At 33.0% G+C, this 21,264-nt stretch overlaps 1 protein-coding gene across 1 annotated transcript; it reads right to left on the bottom strand.

Moving 5' to 3' along the window:
* Positions 1-13,398: 13,398 nt before the first annotated feature.
* LOC140450960 (uncharacterized) lies at positions 13,399-16,040 on the bottom strand. Its single transcript, XM_072544658.1, has 2 exons — positions 16,032-16,040; positions 13,399-14,076 (listed from the first exon to the last, which is right to left on the bottom strand). Exons 1-2 carry the CDS (start codon positions 16,038-16,040, stop codon positions 13,399-13,401), a joined length of 687 nt encoding a protein of 228 aa, XP_072400759.1.
* Between the last annotated feature and the right edge of the window lie 5,224 nt (positions 16,041-21,264).

Here is a 21,264-nt window from a genome sequence, read left to right as displayed (position 1 = left end):
CTTTATGTGCTTTATATATCAATATCAAATATTAAAAAAAATGAAATATGTTTGTAAATATAGTATAGCAGAATTTTGAAATTATTTATCTTATACTAAAAAACAATTTCAGAAGCCAACGAGTGAACATCAGGCTTCTACTAATAGTATTTTTAATAAAAACTTGTCAGTTTAATGTGATTGTTTATCAAGTAAATATTGGTAAGTCGATAGCACTTAAATACTTTCGACAACTAAAATTAGGCCAGTCGTTTCTGGCCATACTTAATATTTTGGCATATATATATACAATAGCACTAAAGGCCTTAGAGGCCCATGGCTTAAAAAGTTTGTTCTTTCTTCATTTTCGCTTTTCTTTATGTACTGAGATCTTCTCTGGCTCGATATGTGATTTTTCTCCATTCCTTCTTGTTATTCATTTTTCTTTTCTGGCCTTGTAGTCCAATTTCTTCCATATCTTTTTCTACCTCCTGATTCCATCTATTTTTTGGCCTTCCTTTTCTCTTTTTTAAAGTTATAGTGTAGTTCATTACCCTTTTTGAAGTCCTCGTGTTCGGCATCCTTTCTAGGTGACCTCGCCATCTTAGTCTCTGTGTCTTTATGACTCCTATTATGTTAGGTTGATTATATAATTTCTTTAACTCATCATTTGATCTTCTTATCCATAAACCGTCCCTTATTATTCCTCCATATATCTTCCTCAGGATTTTCCTTTCCCATATCTCCAGTAAATTTTGTTCATTTTTTGTCATTGTCCATGTCTCACTGCAGTACGTTACTATTGGTTGTATAGTTGTTTTGTATAACTGTATTTTTGCCTTTCTTGATAAAAACTTGCTTTTCAACATTCCACTAAGAGCATGTACACTTCTATTGCCTGCCATTATTCTAGCTTGTATTTCTTCTTTAATGTTAGGTTTGCGTGATATTATTGTACCTAGGTATGTAAATCTTTCTACCATTTCGAATTCGTATGATAATCTTTCTTCTACTTCTACTTTAAACTTTTGTCCATCCCTGAACTGATCATCTGTCCACTGCATACATTTTGTTTTAGTTTCATTTATGTAAAGTCCCATTTTCTTTGCTGCTTTTACTATTCTCTGTACTATCTCCTGTAGCTCTTTTTTTCCTCTTGCCAGCAACACTATATCATCCGCAAATGCCAAAACTTGGTGTCTTTTATGATATAGGAGTCCTTCTCTATTGATTTTCGCTTCTCGCATTATTTTTTCTAGGCATAAATTGAAGAGTAATGATGACAAAGGATCGCCCTGCCTTAATCCTTCGTTTACTATAAATTTGTCCGATACATGATTGTTTACTTTGACTCTGTTTTCTGTATTCTCTAAAGTAAGATGTATCATGTTACGCAACTTTCTGCTAACTCCCAGTTCCTCAAGGGTCTCTTTTAATTCCTTCCTTTTTATTCTATCGTATGCTTGCTGGAAGTCGATGAATAGCGCTATCGTTGGTAAGTTGTGTTCATAGCTTTCTGCTTGTAATTCTCTGATTATGAATACTTGGTCCGTTGTGCTTCTCCCTCGTCTAAATCCGCATTGGTATTCGCCTATTATATTTTCAACTTCTTTTTCTAGCTTATCTTTTATGGATTTTGATAGGATTTTATATACGGTATTTAGTAACGCTACTCCTCTGTAATTACTGCATTCTGTTTTGTCTCCTTTTTTGTGTAATGGGCAAATAATGGCTTCCTTCCAATCTTCGGGTATTCGTTCTTTTATCCATATCTCCTTTATGATCTTGTATATCCAATTATTTAGCAGTTTTCCACCATATTTCATCATCTCTGCTGTTATGTTATCGCTTCCAGGGGATTTGTTGTTTTTCAGATTTTTTATGATTTCCTCGATTTGTTCTTTGCTGGGTGAATTATCTTCTAAGTGTTCGATTCTTGCTTCTGTTTCCACGTATTCTCTTTGGTTTGACTTATTATTGCCATTTAGTAATTCATCAAAATACTCTTTCCATCTTTCGGCAATTTCTGTTTCCCCGCTTATATTATTTCCTGCTTTGTTTTTGACGAATATGGGTTTTTGTTGGAAACCTTTTTTTTCATTTCTAGCACCTTGATATAGGTTTTTTATTTTTTTATTTCTGTAATTCTCTTCTATTTCTTTTAGCTTATTTTCTATGTGTTTTCTCTTCTTTTCTCTCAGCACTCTCTTTACTTTTTGTCTTTGCTCCCTATATCTATTCTTTGTCTCTGTTGTTTCTTTCGTGATCATTTCAATCCTTAATGATTTTCTTATTTCTATTTCTTTTTGGCACTCTATGTCGAACCAGTCTTTCCTCTTTTTATTCTCTTGTTTGTTACATTCTTTTGCTGCTTTGTTCATTATTTGCTTTATGTTTTCCCATTTGTTCTCAGTTTGCTCTTCTATTTGTATCTTTTTTAGTTCTCTTTCCATTGTTTCCTCGTACATGTCTTGCTCTTTCTTTGTTGCTAATCGAATTGGGTTATGTATACATTTCTTTTTTTTTATTTTGTTTTTGTTTTCTGGTATCAGTTGCTTAATTTTGATGCCCACCATGTAATGATCTGAGTCGGCGTCTGGTCCTCTGTATGTTCTTATCTTCTTTATACATTGCTGTTCTTCTTTTTCGATGAGCACGTGGTCTATTTGGTTTTTAGTCTTTCTATCTGGCGATATCCAAGTTTCCTTGTGTATTTCTTTTCGTTCGAAATATGTGCTCATTATGATCATATTTTTTTCTCTTGCGAAATCTATCAGGAATTGTCCGTTCTCATTAGTTTCATTGTGTTTACTATATTTTCCTATTGTCGGTCTAAATACTTCTTCCTTCCCTATTTTGGCATTTGCGTCGCCTAGAATAATTTTCATATCATATCTGGGTATATTTTCGATTGTTCTGTTTAATTCATTGTAGAAACATTCTTTGACATCATTATCTTTTTCTTCTGAAGGCGCGTGAATATTTATGAGGGTGATTTTTTGGTATTTTCCCTTGAACCTGATACTACATATGCGGTCTGATACTGGTTTAAACTCTACTAGTGCTTCTTTTAGCTCTTTTCTTATCATAAAACCTGTGCCTAACGTTCGATTCTTTCCACCGCTGTTAAAAAACATTGTATCTTCTATTTCTAATATATCATTTCCCAGTTGTTTCGTCTCCTGTAAAGCTACTATGTCAAAATGGAACTTTTCGATTTCTCTCGCTAAGTGTTTAAGTTTGCCTTCTCCATATGTGCCTCTTACATTCCATGTTCCCAAAAGTAAGTGTTCTTTTCGTAATGTTTTTTGTGTTTTGGTCCCGTTATCATTTTTTTCCTCTTTTTTCCTTTTTTCGTATTATCGCTAACCTTGTTCTGTGCTTGTTTCGTCAACTTTATTCCATTAGTACATTTAGTTGCTAGTTTTTTGATGTTTTTTTACATATTGCGCCTTCTTTGTCATTCCACTTCCATTCGCTGTTATTCACCCATATTTTTTTTACTCCAATCTTGACTTCATTTCCTTTATTTCTTTCTTCTTGAGCAATGTTTCTAATTGTTTTCTGTATTTCTCGTTCTTTTGTGGTTGCATCTTCGTTGATATATATTTTGTACTCTTTAATTTCTTTTAACTTGTGCTTTTTTTCCATTATTTTTCTTTTTTCTTCCTGGTTTTCCAATTCAATTAGGCATGTTTTTTCGCCTAACTTGTGAGCATTCCTTATTTTAACCTCTACTCCTATATGTTGTTTGATGAAATTATTGATTGTTCCTTTTAACCTTGCTTGCTCATATGTGTCTATCTTTAGGCCGTACATAACTATGTTATTTATTCGTCGGTGTTTTTCCATAACTTCCATGTTTTTTGTTATTTCTCTGAGTTCCTCCTTGATCTCTATATTTTCTTGTTTTAGTTCTGAATTTTCTTTTCTCAGCTCTCTGTTTTCCATTATGAGCTTTTCTATCGTTTCCTTGCATTCTTGTTGATTTCTTTTTATTTACTTAATATCATCGGTGAGGTGGCTCACCATTATTAGTAATTGATCAATTTTTGTTGCCTCATTTTTTGCCTTGGCATCCAAAATATTAAAATCAAATTATGGCATCATTACAAACAGCTCAACCTAGCTTCGCTGCAGTAACTAAAATCACAGAAAAAATCTATTACAGCAACATCATGTCCCAGTAGAACTCAAGCCATTGTTATAAACGCTATCCCAGATTTTGTGCTATTTGATTACATAAAGGCAATTGGCGAAATTGTTACCCCTAAAGCAAACCTTTGCTTCACGTATTTCTAATCAGAGTATATGCATCTATCTTTCTTCCGTAGCCGTAGTAGATAATCTTCTAAAAAAGAATCCTACTACTTCTGTTAGAAATCAAATAATATCTATTCGCAGACCTATACACCTGCAAATAGGCTACTAAATTCTAACGTGTGTCCTTCGATCCCTAATGCAATCACCTAAGCAAGCACTTAAAAATGCACTTGGATTACAACTTACTTCCCCTATCTCGTTTATCCGATGTAGTTCACCGGAAGACGAATATGTTCACATCTTCTGTTTTCGATGCTCATTGTTTGTGACACCACATAAAGAATAGTTAAATACTTCAATTGTAATCTCATATGAAACAAATTATAGGATCTTTATTACTTCAGACAAACTTGAATGCTTTTTATGTAAGCAATCTGGACACACTGCAGACTCCTATCCTAACCCTCAAGAAATATCTAGCAATCCCTCTAAAAATACAACTTCTAACCAAATCAAGTATATCTTGATTTGGCTAGAATCCTCCTTGATCCTCCTTCTAGTATATCTCCTCTTTCACCCTCCTCAATAGAAGAAATCTATTCAAATAACCCACCTCTGACATAACAATCCCAAGTGAGCAGTTTCTAATACCAGTATCTGTCCGTTTTAACTCTGGCATAAAAAGAACTCATTCCACTAACATAAGTCTTGAATCACTTCCTTTACTGGTTACCCTAGCCCCCTACACTTAAACTCTAATAACACACCAAACACAACAACCTTCGCATCTCCTAAATCAGCTACTAAAAAGAAATAAAAAACTGATGACAAAGAAATTGGTAAAATCAATCCATCTGCCCATTCAAGTATTGAAAAATTAATTTGTGCTAATCTAGAAAAATTTTCGTTATCAGCGTGACAAATAATTGCCTTCCTAGAAAATTCGTTTGGGAGTAGTGATGCTCTCAAAGAAGCTCATAATTTCACCACGAACATTCATTCTCTCCTCGAAGATCTTACACAAATATACCAAACTGTATCCGAGAGTTCATTTAAAAATCGTATTACAAGAATAACTAAAAAACTAAAACGCACATTAAATTTTATAGACGCTGACGAACTTACCAGACTTACGTCCCATAATTCATGTGACTCTAACTGCAATGATATCGACCTTTTCTAAAAATTACGTAATTCGTACTAGTTATATTCTTTCTACTAACTAAATTAGTTTTTAAATTCACTATTTTACAATGGAACTGCGACAGATACTATCCGCGCCTAGAACACATACAATATCGTATATCAATTTACCATCCAGATTTTCTTTGTTTCCAAGAGACAAAGTTGTATCTTTTAATACAACTAATATTCCTCATCCTAAATCCTTTAAAGGATACCACTTCATTAGGACACACTGCTTTAGAGCTAGTGGAGGTGCATCAATATTTGCATCCAGCGAAATCTTCTCAACAATGCTACCTTGAATAACGAATCTTGAGGCAATTGCCATAACTACATATTGCCCTAATAAACTTACCATCTGCTCCATATATATATATTCCCTCAAACCACTCTCTAAAAGAAGAAGAGCTTCTAGACCGTATATTCCAACTTCCACAGGAAACTTCAATGCACATAATAGTACGTGGGGTTCTAAATCAACATTTGGACGGGGAAAAGCAGTTAAAAATATTATTAACTGCACAAACTCATGTCTTCTTAACACAGGATGTAACAATCATTTTAATATTTCCTCTAAATCTTTCTCTGCTATTGATATTAGTATTAGTGACCCTAAATCTGCACCTTTTTTAACCTGACAAACAGCTGACGATCTATTTGATAGCAATCATTATCCCATAATAATTTCCAACAATCGTAGTGGGACTGCCACTCTAAATCCAAAGTAATTAAATTTAGCAGAACTTGAAATGAGTTCTTTTAACCCTGAAATCACTATCAACAACTTCAAATTACCGGTTGTTGATAATTGCAAAATATGAGGCTGATATTTGATTCAAGAATAACCTGGAAACAACACATACAGGAACTTAAAAGAGTTTGCCTAAAAAGATTAAATATAATCAAAATACTCTCACATTATCATTGTTGCTTGGAAGAAACTACGTTTCTGAAAGTTTACACTTACTTTATCACTAATCCGCTCCAAGCTCGACTATGTTTCGTCTATATGTCTGGAACTAAATTAATCTTAAATTCACTAAATACAGTAACCAACACGGCTATTCGTCTACGTCTTGGAGCATTCCGTTCTAGTCCGGCAGAAAGTCTTTACTGTGAAGCTAATGAACCTCCTCTATTGCTTAGGCGAGAAAACCTTCTTCTCTCCTATGCTGCTGCAATTTCTTCCAATCCGTCCAACCTAATATATCATTTAATTACATCATCACACCAACCACATGACAACCCTCCATGTAAATTAATTATAAATCCTATTCCTAGTCTCCTACGGCCGTTACTAAAAGATATAAATTTGTCTGAAACTAGAACTCTGCCAGAGTTCTAGTTTCAGACACTATTCCACCCTATTCTCCAATAATCCCTTGGACCAACATACTCCCACACGATACTCATGATATTTCCCTCACGAAATTGAACAAGGAAGATACCACTATTAGTACAATCAGAATTCTCTTTCTAGAACTTATAAACAAAAATAAATTTAACATAGTTTTTTACACTAACGCGCCAAAGACTGAAAGTGGTATTGGATATTCGGTACCTACTGTAAAGAGCCTATCGAACTCTGTAAAATTTCTCCTTGGTATAGTATCCACACTGGTGAACTACTATATATCTCATATGCTTTCAAATATGCCCAACAATATCCAAATACACACATAGCCATATGCTCTGATTCACTTTCTTCTATACACTCCTTCTTCTTCTTCTTAACATGCCATACACCAAAGTGCGTAGGCGACTATCTCATTACTAGAATTCTGTTCTTGGCGGCGTGACACAGCTCGCCTGTATTGTGTATTCCTGTCCATTCTTTAATATTCCTTAACCAGGATAATTGTTTGCGGCCGGTTCCTTTCCTACCTTCAATCTTCCTTTGTAGAATTAACTGTGGTATTTCATATTTTGCTCCTCTCAATATGTGCCCAAGGTAACCAATCTTGCGTTTTTTAATTAATTCAAAGAGTTCTCTTTCCACGCCGGCTCTCTTAAGGACGTCATCGTTTCGAACTCTATCCACCCAAGGTATGCGTATCATTCTTCTCAATGACCACATTTCAAATGCTTCAAGTTTGTTGATAGATGTTTTTTTCAAAGTCCACGTTTCCATGCCATAAAGCAAGATGGACCATATGTAGCACTTGACCATTCTGTAGCGTATTTCGAAATTTAGGTTCTGATTACATAGGAGCGGTCTGAATACACTCCATTAATGCTATACCCACCAGCCATCCTATCGTCCAAGATATTCATGACACATATCAGCTTCTTATAAACCAAAATACAACTGTCACTCTGATATGGGTACCATTTCATTTCGGTATTAGTGGTAACGAAAAACCTGAAAAAAGCCGCATCATCCACGGACACCATTATCAATATACAAATTTGCAACGATCTCAAAGCTAGATGAAGCTTAATCTATCCATCTGGCAGATTCACTGGAATAAAGTTACTTCAGCGCTACATGAAATTAAACCCTCAGTGAACCTTTGTACATATCCCAGTTTATTTCGAAAAATATGGCAATCATACGGAGATTGCGTATAGGACATACCCGTCTAACTCATGGCTACCTGATGACATCATCTCCACAACCAAAATGTCAGCACTGCAATACGACTCTCCGAATCAGACATATACTTATCGAATGCTCTTTTTATGCCAAAATAAGCCAACAGCTTGATATCAGTAACATCTTCAAAGAGCTTCTAAACAGCACAAACCAAATCAACAAGGTTATCAAATTCCACGAGAAAAATCAACTGCTCAACAAAATATAAATGTTATGTTACATGTTTTTATTATTTTCTCTTCATGTTAAATGCTTACTACATGATATTGTAATTTATACGATATTACCATGTAAATCGTAACTCATGCTAATGACCATAGATGTCACATGCACGTTAATTTAAAAAAATAAATTCAATAATGTACTAAATAAAAATTGTGTTAAAAATATTTGTATATGTACTTATTATTTTAATTTTTTAGTTTGCATGAATCAATTACTACTTGATCTTGTAGATCAGAAATAAATGCCATATCAGAATGACTTCTGTTACACCAAAGAGATTATTCAAATCTCCAGGAAAGAAGCTGATTTAAAAAGCGCATAAACAGGAAATAACGCAAATTCGTCAACAACTTTATGCATCTCACAGACTAGAAGCACGGTACAAGATAAGAATTGAATCTTTATGAACGAAGAATCTGTTATCATTGGAGGATATGGCAGTTATTCAAAAATATAATTGATGTAAGTACAAGTTTTTCGTTTGTATGAACCTAAAAGGCGTCGCTTTGCTCTCACGCTACATTACTACTCTTCTCGTGCATATAATTATGTTCGAGAAAAATTTAACAACTGCCGCATGAGAAAACTCTTTCCGCTTGGTACACTTCGGTGCATGGTGAACCGAAAATAAACTCTCGAGTACATCAAATGATAAAAAACCGCGTTAAAAATTCATTTATCAATTAAATGGAGCATTAATGTTTGATAAGATGGCCATGCGTCAACATGTGGAATACAACTCTGGTGCTATTTTGGGATATGTTGATTTTGGCGATAATGTTAAAAGCGATGGTGTTTTATTAGCTAAAAAAATTTTGATTTTTGTGTAGTTTGTTTAAACGATAATTGGAAAGTGCCTATTGCCTATTATCTAATGAATGGCATTATTGCAGAAAAAAAAGTTAATTTAATTTGTCACTGCTTGGCTTCTTGACATGAAATTGATTTTAATATTATATCAGTAACGTTTCACGGTACAACTAATTTTACCGCTTTGAAATAACTTGAAACCCCATTTTTAGCACCCATTAACGAAAGAGAAATTTTTGTTTTTCTTGATGCAAAGCACGTGCTGAAATTGGTAAGAAATACTTTGGGAGCATTCAAAGTTTCAATAGACAACAATTAAAGAAGAAATTCAATTGCGGTACTTGGAAGAACTATATAAGCTACAGGCAAACGATTTCCCTTCAAAAATAAATTAAGTTTAATACACATTGATTATACAAAGCAAAAAGTAAAATTAGTTGCTGAAGTAAAGATTCCTTGAAGTTGAAAACTTTTCAGTCCTTCAATGCCACAATTCAATTTCTCAAAACATTTAATGATTTATTCGACATTTTAAATTTTAGATCTCTGAAACAGCAAGGATTCTTAAAACAAATTAATTCTGTAAATTTTGAAAAAATTAAACAAAATCTAGAAGAACACTTTTTATTACATACATAGTTTACAATTACTATCCTCTTCAAATAGACTTACTAATTACAAGTATACATTCGGAAAAAAAGAACTGGTTTTCTTGGCTTTTTAATTAATATTAGAACTTTACTTATTTTATTCGAGAGATAATTAAAATATATCACACCCTTAGTATTAAAAGGGCACATCTCGAAAATCGTTACTTTTGGGAAAACGAAATTAAAGATTGAGCAACTTCATCGTTTTCATTTACTACCCTATTACATTTTTATTTGAAAAGATAGATAAATAAAAATCTAGCTATACAATTTACAGTATTTGTACTCTGTAATGGATAATCGAAATATTACAAAAAAATTAATTTAATTAAAAAAAAAACGTTTCAAAAAATCTCTCCCAAGATAGGCACCTCTCCCACTAAATTTCTTTAAATTTTGAAGGCATCTTACGAATTAAGCCTTTTAATGATTAAATATGCACTGTTTTTAAGTTACAAATCTAAATATGGCTGTGTAATAATAATGTTTAACTACTTTAAATGATAAAAGTGCCTCTTGTAAGGAATTAATAAAACATTAAATCGTAAAAGATTAACAAAAAATAACTTTATTCTCAAAAACCTTAAAAAGTAATAGGCACGTAGCATACAAATCCAATAACAAAAACCATAACACTCTTTTTAGGGCATTCATATAAAAAAAACCAGAATCATCTTAACGTTTATAATGTAACACAAAACTAAAATAGTTCTCACAAAAAATTACTGAATTTACTAGACAAAAAAATTAACAACTTTTCTCAACATAAAATCATTCTTCTTTTGTGCGAGCGCTTAAGATCTATTATATTATTTTTTTACAATCAGTCATGTTTGAATAGAATAGAATAGCTAACGACTAGAATAGTACCTAAAGAACTATTAAATATAAAATAGCCAGCAGGCTTAAGTTTTTAGTAATGATCATAAAACATTTCAAAAATAAAACTTAATAAAATTTCAAAAGTATTGAAAATTACAATTAGAAAACAGTTACATTAACATATTATTATAGTAACAGGCATGATAAGGGTCAATAAGTCTGTCTCTTAGAAATTAATTCTTTGAGATCCTGTTTCTTATTTAAACTTAACTCAAATGGCGCACTATAAACTGTTTTGATGGATATTTCTTTATTATCCAACATTTTTTTTCTTTTGTTTCTAACATTTATTTGTTTAAACGCGTCTTTGTATGATGTCTTATATTGAAAAGAGAATGGGTCCCCTTTCGTAAACTTCATAACTTTGATGTGATTCCATACGATGGTATTCTTCTCTTCGTCAACGTTGAAATTATATCCCCACTTGACTTGTAAATCTTTCAAGTCATAAAAGAAATCATGATTCAAAGTATGAATGATAAAAGGTTTCCCCGTTTTCCTAGCTCTCTGAATTGCGGTGGTGTATTGAAGTGGTGTAAAGATTGGACCAGCTTTTAAATCTCTTGATATTTGTTTCTGTATCAGCATGTACACATTGTCGGCTTCATTTTGCGTATGATCTTTTATAAGGAATTTGTGAGTTATGCCCTTTAGATTTTTATAGTAGTGACTGCAAACATGTATAAAGAAGCTATGTATTTATTTTTGTTTTGGCCACAACAATTATCTGTTACAAATGTTACGTTAACTTTATGTTCACTTGCATCCTCACAAACCTTCTTTAAAAAGTCTATAACGCAACTTCCAATCTCCACTCCACCTCTTTTTCCTTGGGTTTCATCCCAGAAATAGCAATGCACGTCACCATAGCTTTTAAAATCATCTTAATTCTCTGGTAATTTATTTAACACAGTCAAAGTAAAGTTGTAGCTATTCAATTTGGATTTATAATAAAACGATGATGTCTCTCCATTGGGACTTTGCATTATCGCTTGAACATCGTAGCAAACGCATAAATTATATTTGTCAAGAGTCATTCTATCATTCTTTTTTTCTGCTCGGCTTAATTCCTTTTCTTCTAGGTGAGTATCATATTTGACTTTGAGTGCAAGCCTCTGATCAGCAGAAGAGTTTTTATACTGTAAACAAAGATCGCATTGATCTTTCTTGGGTTGAAAAAAACCCAAATTAAAATGGGTAGTAAAAATCTCATAAAACAAATGAAACTTTCCAGGATCTCGTGAATTATTCTTCTGTTTTTCTTGAAAGTCTCTAAACAAGTACAACATACTTTTCGATCCACTTATGAACTCTCTTGAGGTCGACGCTCTTAAATAATGCGATTCAATTCGTGGTATTAGATTGATAAATCTAATGATATCTTCTTTCAGATTGTCATCCACGCGTCTATGACTATTATGTTTGCCTCTTCTATCTTCTTTAACAGAATTACAATTGTTAGTCTTATATCTTACTGTGCGAATCATTTTACTTGTTATTCCCAACGTATTGATAAAAAATGTTTTGCAGACTCTGATTTTGGCATTATCATCGTACAAGTAGAAAGCAGCATCTGGGATGTTGACTTATATTTAGGTTCAACTATAGCCATTCTACTTTTATAAACATACGCTGTAACTGCAAATCTCCTAGTGCCCAAAAACATTTGAAATGTTTTGAAATTGAAATTTTCGCTGCATTTCTGATTGCACAGACTCTTCATTTGACGCGCAGGAACAATGTTTTTAGTCTTAGTAGAAATGTATTGTTCTCCTGCATTTCGTTTTATCTTTTGGTTATTTTGCTTCCATTTAGTAGGATCAGCTTTATGTTTCTTCGATCTCCTGGGCGATGTTGCAACTACTTCAGAAGTACCATCATCAGAGGAACTTGAAGATGAGCTTGGCGAACGTTTTCTACCTTGATGTTCATTATAAGTGGGATCATTGTCACTAATATCAGCATCACTCTCTTCTGAATTCATTGGCGATATACGGTAATGTACAGCTGGAGTACGTGGTGTTAAAATTACGGATTCTAGTATTGAAGGTGAAGTAGTTCTAGATGATAAAGACCAAGGCTGGGCTTCAATTTCTTTACCTTTTAGGATATGGGAAACAAATCGTCCTTGTTCCAGTGAACAACATCGAGAGGAAGAGCTGCTGCTTGAAGATGACGAACTGCTACTGTTGACGCTAGAAGACGAACTGGAACTACTAGATGACGATCTCGACGAACCGTTTTGATGTTTTTGCAGTAACAGTGTTAGTCTCAACCAAGGAATTATTTTGTAATGGCGGAGTATTATCGGCTATTTCTGGTTGCTTTAAAAAGTTTTTTGATGAACTTAAAGGGATGTTCCCTTTTTCTTCATTGCTGACCTAAAAATGCAAAATAATATGTAAGTAGTTTATATATGTTAGTAAATTATAAACTTACGTTTGGGTCCTTATCGCAATTGTTTTCCCATTCATCAGGTGGATGTGAAACATTAAGAAGGTTCATAATTCTTCGCGATAGTGATGACATATTTCTTCAATTTTTTTGCAATGTATCTCTAAGAGGTTAAGATATAGTTACCCTCTTATTTAATACTTGTTAGTACATAAAATGTTCTCTTTTTCTTCATTGCTGACCTAAAAATGCAAAATAATATGTGTTTGGGGATTTCTTCCCGCTATTGATTTCACTATGAATGTAATTAAAACCAACCAATTATTTGAATTTTATTTCTCGAACCAACATGACAAAATTGTAATAAATATATTTAAGTCCTCCACTTACGGAGTCTCGACAAAAAGTCCCGCGTCAGCGCGTCAGACCGTCAGGCCACCTGTTGTCATCAGGCCCAACATACACTTCATTTACACGTCCCATCTTCCATTGGCATGGAGGAAGATTGTCTTCCTTCAGCACCACCAATTGTCCAACTTCTAAATTTGGTTTTTCGGTAAACCACTTCCCCTTCTGTTGCAACTCGGTAATATAATCCGAAGACCACCTTGTCCAGAAGTGCTGTTGAAGCATTTGAATGTGTTGATACCTAGATAGTCGATTCATAGGTACTTCTCGAACATCAGGATCCGGTAATGAGGTGAGTCGTCGTCCAATAAGGAAATGAGACGGGGTAAGAGATTCAAAATCATCAGGACTTGAGGACAGAGGACATAAAGGTCGTGAGTTTAGGATAGCTTCTATTTGAACTAGAGTGATATAGAAGTCCTCAAATGTAAGAGTACAATTTCCCAATATTCTTTTCAAATGTTTTTTACATGATTTTACTCCCGCCTCACATAGACCACCAAAATTTGGTGACTTTGCTGGAATGAAGTTCCAATTAATACCTTCGTTACTGACAGCATTTGTTAAAGATGGTGAATGAGACAATAAAAAATCTCCCAATAATTTCAGTTCTTTATTTGCTTCAACGAATTGTGTACCATTGTCTGATATTACTTTTAATGGTTTACCCGACGTGCAACAAATCTACGAAAACACGCGATAAACGCCTCTTTTGTCAATTCCGACACCAACTCAATATGAATTACATAACATACATAACATTTATACAACTTAGCGATTCTCCCATACTTACTTTTAATTTTAGCCCAGTCTGGTTATACAAAAATCATCGATTTTACGGCAAAATGTTTCGCAGATATCTGAAGCTTTTAAGACATAGGTGGGGGTTACTAGATGACGAATAGATAAAAAGATACTCCTAGTTTTTCCTTGCGTTTTTTTTAAACAATAATTTATGGTCAGAATTTGATTTTTTATCTATAAGTTTCTTCCCTTAAAATTTAAATAAACAATATTTATACCATTTTTTTATATCAAGAATATCTTTATTTTCCCGTTTTTTCAATTAAAATTGATAAATAATTTACAGAGATATTTACAAAAAAGCAGTATTTTTGCACTAATCTATAAATTTAATTAATTTTTTTATTAACAAAATAAAATGTTATTAATACATTTCAACATTGAGGAATTACCGTCCTTTAAATTTGTGCGAAATTTCCCCCCGATCGGTCAAATAGTTTAAAAGTTATTCTATTTGTTTATCCCTGGGACTATTTATTTAAACCATTGGTCTTGCCCTATGAATGATGCTAGACACATTTAACAAATTTCATAGGATTCTTTAAGACTTATACTATCTCAGAAGTTAAATGAATATTGAGTTTTCATCTAAATTATTTACAAAATAAACGTTTGAAAAAGGGGTATGTTTTTTACTTATAAACAATTGTAATAACTTCTATATTTTTCAAGCTACAGACTTGTACGTACAACCATTAGATAGCTGGTAAAAAAACTCACATTTAACAAAAAAAATAAACCTTCTATGAACAATAGGAATAAAGTTAGCGACAATTTTTTTGTTAATTATATCTCCATTGTTTATAAACATTAAGAAGTAAAATTTGCACAAATTTTGAATGAAAATCTAAACTTTATATTGAATTTTATAGCTATAAAATTCATCCAATTTTTCGAAACTTAAAACCTTTCGAAACGAAGTTACTTTCGAAAGATCGACATACGAAAGTGGAGGGGAAACTGTTTTAGCTCCTCGCTACAAAATTTCGTCAGTCTCAGTGTGGTGGCTTTAGAAAGCAATATACTTATACTTTTTTGAGTAAAATATTTTGTGTGTGTTTTTGCTTAAGAAAAAAGTTTTAACTAAACGTATTTAATTACTTTTTGATTGAAAAGTGTAAGTAATATTCAAAACTATTGAATGAATAATTAATTATTTTCAACTTGTATAATTAGTGAAAAATATTATTTATTATAGATTATTTCAAAATAAACAGCAGACTGTGGCAATAACTTATTCCAGCAGTAGTATTTTCCTTTTTAATTTTTGTTTTATAAATGGCTAAATTATTGTTATGCAAGTTAAACCTTTATTTTGAACCATTTTTATTACTTTTACTTTATTGTTTATAATCATAATTAAATTTCAACTTAATAAAATAAAAAGTCTTTACAGATTTTAGCAATACGGTTATGCTTGTTTTAACTTTATATATTTTTAAAAGAGTCGTTCTATATAAGCTTGCAATATTCTGATCTTTCATTAATATTAAAAAATCTTTTTTTTGATTTATTTTAGACAACTGAAACATATTTCCATTCAAAAGGAGCAGATCATTTTTTTACTCTTATCTTTCAGTAATATTTATCTTATTTTTTAACTTAAAGTATTATATAATTTTTGTTTACTTTTAATATTATATTATTTATTTCTGGTAAACCAGAAAACATAAAAAATAACTGGTGAATATGAAACAAATTGAGCACGTGTAAACTATATTTTTTGGAGTTTTTTTCAAAAGATGATGGAACGTAAAAGTCTTGTTACAAATTAAAAAACGTGTAGAACAACTCTATTATTACATATACGTGTAGTATTTGCATCCATTTTTTACTTTTAACATAATATATACTATATACCATTGAAAGTTCTTTCGATTTATATAAATTTATCAACTTTATCGTTTTATTAGATATTTATTTACATTTTAGTGACACAATATGCATCAAGACGAGGGCAGTACTTCCAATCCTAAAGATGATGCTCCTATTTGTATTATTTGTGATAAAAGTATTCAAGCAAAAGAAAAGTTTAGAGAAGTTAAACAAAAGGGTTTACAAAAGTTCATAGAGACCAGCAAACTAAGAAAAGATAATAAACATAAAATAATGAGTACATTGTCATCAACGGTTGTTCACAATAATTGTTATTGCACGTACAATCGAGTAAATAGAATCGCCTTTGCACAAAAAAAATGTCAGAAGAATTGAGTAATACTCGAAAAGATTATGCGAAATATCGTGGTTTTGATTTTTCGAAGTTGTGTTTTTTTTGCGAAAAGTCAGTGACAAGTAGTGATGACACAAAGCGTATTATTAAAAATATGGAAACTATAACCAACGTTATAGAAACTGCTGAAGAACGAGAAGATGGTAAAAATCTATTCAAATTTTTAATATACCGTTTAAAACAAATTAAAAACTTGGAAACGACAAATGCAATATATCATTCAAACTGTTTGAGCAAATTTTACAAGTACCACGCGAATACTTCTCGAGGTCGTCCAATTTTCGAAGAAATGTCAGAAGCACTCATTTTTGTTGTAAATCATATTATAAATAATGAAGAAATTTGTTTTCTTTAAAAAGAAATTTTAAGCGATTTTAAAGGAAACCTCCAGAATTACGAAGGCTAATACAATCTTTAGAGAATCATTTTGGTGACGAAATTAAAGTATACTCTACTAGAAAAGATTATTTTATATGTTTTCAAGATAGTAAAGGCCGAATTATTGACGATGATTGGTACAAAACTAGAAGTAGCAATCGCGAAGAAGAGCGGTTACGTATTGTCAGAGAAGCTGCTCACATAGTCTTACAAGATATTCGATTGCAAAAGTTTGATCTTACAAATTATGTTGTTCCAACTTCAATCACAAATGACGCTATTTCCGATTTACCGACCACACTGAGAGAATTTGTAGAAATTGTTGTTGTCACACATAAGAAAGTTAGCAAAGAAAATGGTTTACAAAAATGGTTTAATCGTGCTGCAACTATAGGTCATACTTTAATGTCTGCTGCTAGACCCCGAGTATTTGTATCTAAAATTCTTCTTGGATTGTCTGTATTAATTCATAGGAAATTCGCTTCAAAAGATCTAGTCAATGTTTTATCAAATATCGGTCTTTGTGAAAATTATAATGAAACTCTGCGGTTTGAATCTTCAATAATGAAAGACCCTCAAAATGTTTCAATAAGTATTGATTCGTTTGTACAGTTCATTTGGGACAACGCGGATCATAACACAAAAACAATCGATGGTACTGGCACTTTTCATACAATGGGTGGAATAATTTGTGTGACGCCGTCTACAGCAGTAACAACTAAAAAATCAATTTCTCGATTATCTGAAATTCCCAAAGCATCTGATACTGGTGAATTTGGATTTCTGCCTTTGATTTCTTATGATAAAAGTAACGGCACAGGACTGAAAAAAGTATTTGTAGAAAAATTGCCCGATCTTGTTGAAAATTTGCAAATCGATGATCTTTATTTTTTGTGGTTGTTTGTTAAATCTTCAAATCCTCTAAATACGGAAGGTTGGCTGGGTTTTATGGAATCACAGTCAAATTGTTCTGAATTCTCCGTAACTAAAGTCATTCCATTACCATTTATTAATGCACCAGCAACCCATGAAAATACTATTCTAACTGCATTAGTAGAATCTGCTGCACGTTGTAAAAAAAATAATCAGAAAACAGCTTTTGTGTCTTTTGACCAACCGCTTTATTGGAAAGCTCGTGGTATCATTGCTAACGTTGACAAAAATAACGATCCTCATAATTTGTCTTCGGTTGTTGTAAGACTTGGCGGATTTCATGCACTGATGTCATTTTTAGGTGGCATAGGATCTATTATGGAAGGTAGCGGTCTCAAAGAAGTTTTTACGATTTTTTATGCAGAGCTCTCTGCGGAAAAAGCGTTGAATAGTCATGCTTTTGCGCGCTCGATAAGAGGTCATCTTCTGGTTCAAAGCGTGATAGGAAGTCTTATTATAGATCATTGCAGTTTTACTGATTCTGATAAAGTTGTCTTACAAAACACTTTGAAGCTAATTAAAAATTCAGATTTCCATTTGAACTTTAAAACTATCGATTTTTTAAACTTAAAAATTGAATTTACGAACGCTTTCAATAATTTGAAAAAAAGAGGAGCAACTGCTCAATTATGGTTACAATATTTTGAGATGGTAACTATCGTAAAACAATTTTACGATGCTGAATGATCGGGGAATTGGCAGCTTCATTTATATACTATACAACGGATGATTCCATATTTTCATGCTAGTGGCCATTTCTTATTTGCAAAGTCCTGTCATTTTGTATTTACAGGATATGTACCAACTGCCAAATATAATGGATATGGTCGAGTACGATAATTTTTGCCATAAAGGTTGGTTCACTATAAGAAGATCTTCTAAATTTTGGTGTGGCGTATGGAGTGACATGACGATAGAACAAGTTTTAATGAGAGCAATCAAGTTGGTTGGTGGTATTACTCATGCTAGAGGAATCACAGACAGCGTTGTCGCCAAATGGATTGCTGGCTCCATAATTTCTCGTGAAATATGTAATGAAATGGAGAGATTTTGCATAACCAATTTCCAAACTTCCGAGCAACATGTTGAATATCGACCATCTAGAATGCGTAGAGATGCCACAGATTTGGTTAAAATCAAAGAATTTTTTTCGACGCACAATCCTTTTCAACAAAGTGATTACGTAACATCTTGTAACGATGCTCTGATCGTTTAACAGTTCGAACCGTGGGAATGTCAATATTTGCGCATCCACTTCTACAACGTGACGGCCAAGTGGGATTCAGAACGGCTATTTAAGGCGTGTGAATAGCGGAATTAGACAGTCTTGTAGCTAGCGCTCTAGACTCCCTGACTCGCCGGTGTAGTGAACCTGCGAGCCATCCCGGACAGAGAGATTTCCGTATTGAGGATCATACTCTGTCCCTAACCAAGCGGAACCCATCGGTATTGCGTATTGAGCATTACCGTGGATCTGCACAGAACCAACCGGGGCAGAGAGATTTCCGTATTGAGGATCATACTCTGTCCTTAGCCAAGCGGAACCCGTCGGTATTGTGTATTGAACATTGCCATGGGTCTGCACAGCTAAATATTTTGTTTGCGAGTGTATTCGGAGCTTTCGCTGAATTGAAGCGAAAGCGAGTATAAATCTGCGCGCGATCGATTTCCTCCATTTCGTTTCTTATTAGTACTAATTAATTTCTTTTCTTTTATAGACGTTCGCCGGGGACTTCGTTCATCGCGGGATCCAGACGGGGACGTAGAATTCGTTTTAGTTTTATTCATTGTATAAGTATACAACGTAGAATTCCTTTTTATTTTTATTTATTGTATATATACTAAATTAATAGATTTATTTTTATTTCAAACCTGTGTTTTACTGAGTCTGTCGCCCCGAAAGAGCTACCCATCACAATCTATTGCCTCGGGGGTCGTTGGAAATAAAAATATCAATTGCCATAAAGCTTTTGAAATAGGTACCAGTATACAAAATAAAATAATTGGTAAAAATTTTAATGATGTCACTGCAAAAAGAAAGGATAAAGTTGCAAATCTATTTTCACTAAATTCAAAAGTTACCATACATGATAGGACCATACCTATCAATCCTCTACTAATATTTCAAAGAATTTGTGCAAGCATTGAAAATAAGACTGATGTGAAAAGTAAGTTACAGTATGAACTGGCTCCATTCCCTCTGTCTTTATTTAATGAAGGTGGTATGCGTAAATCGCAAAAGTCTGCATTTTGTAGCTTATTTAATGAAATTACAGCAATAACGACAGATAATAGTTTGCATATAATCGACGGAGGATACTTATTACAACGTTTCGTATGGGGTTCGCTTTCTAAAGTAGCTGAAATTCTCGGAGCATATGTGTCTTACGTACAAAGACATTATGCTAAAAACAGTATTATCGTTTTCGATGGATACGACACCCCTGGAATAAAAAGTTGTGAACGACTACGTCGAAATATGGAGGGTGTATCTGCACCGGAAATTAAATTAGACGTAAATACAACGATAAATATAAAGCAAAAAGTTTTTTTAACAGTTTCCAAAAATAAAGAGCGGCTAATACAATTATTATGTATAGAATTAAACAAAGCTGGGTATCGGACTAAAGTCGCAGAGGAAGATGTTGACTTGCTGATCGTAAAAACAGCTCTACAGCAGTACAGAAATGAACCAGAAATGAGTACAGTAATAATAGGTAATGACACTGACTTACTCGTGATTATGACTCAACTTTCTTCTCCAGACATGAATATATTTTTTGAGAAGAAAGGCGGAAAGGATAAATCCACACTTTATGACTGTAATAGTTTTCAACACCCTCATTTAAGAAAGTACGTCGGCTTTTTGTACATTTTCACTGGATGTGATACCACTTCATGCTTTTATAATCAGGGGAAATTTAAATTAATTAATGCAAACGAAGAAACTCTTAGTTTCATGGATATTTTCTACGATTCTAACGCAAGTAAAGAAAATATAATGAAAATTGGTTGTGAGGTGATTGTAGTTCTATACTCTACTGCAGTTGATATAAATTATAAAAAAAAAACACAACAATACACTTTCCTTAAATGATTTAAGATACTTACAATTTAACAGAAATAACGGTAAATCATCTTTTAAACTAGAAACTCTGCCACCAACTGAAGGTGCAGCCAAACAGCATGTTCTTCGGGTTTACTATCAATTACAAATGTGGTTAGGTAATAAGTTAGATGCTTGTGCCTATGGTTGGAGACAAACTGCCACTGGTTTTGAACCAATTTATACTTTAGATAATTTAATTCCAGAAGAAACATTAAAGCACATTACATGCAAATGCACCACAGGTTGCAAAACTACTAGATGTGGGTGCAGAAAACGTGGTTTGAATTGTACGAACTTGTGTATAAATTGTACTGAGGAAGAAGTAGAGGAGAAAATATGCTGCAACCTCGGTACAGTTACGTTTGATGACGACAGTGATTCTGAAGATGTATATTTATATACTGACTTAGACTTAATT

The sequence above is a fragment of the Diabrotica undecimpunctata genome, chromosome 9, assembly GCF_040954645.1.
Source record: "Diabrotica undecimpunctata isolate CICGRU chromosome 9, icDiaUnde3, whole genome shotgun sequence".
Taxonomy (NCBI): Eukaryota; Metazoa; Arthropoda; class Insecta; order Coleoptera; family Chrysomelidae; genus Diabrotica; species Diabrotica undecimpunctata.
The sequence above is the reverse complement of the archived record's forward strand: the minus strand, read 5'-3'. Positions and strand labels throughout refer to the sequence as shown.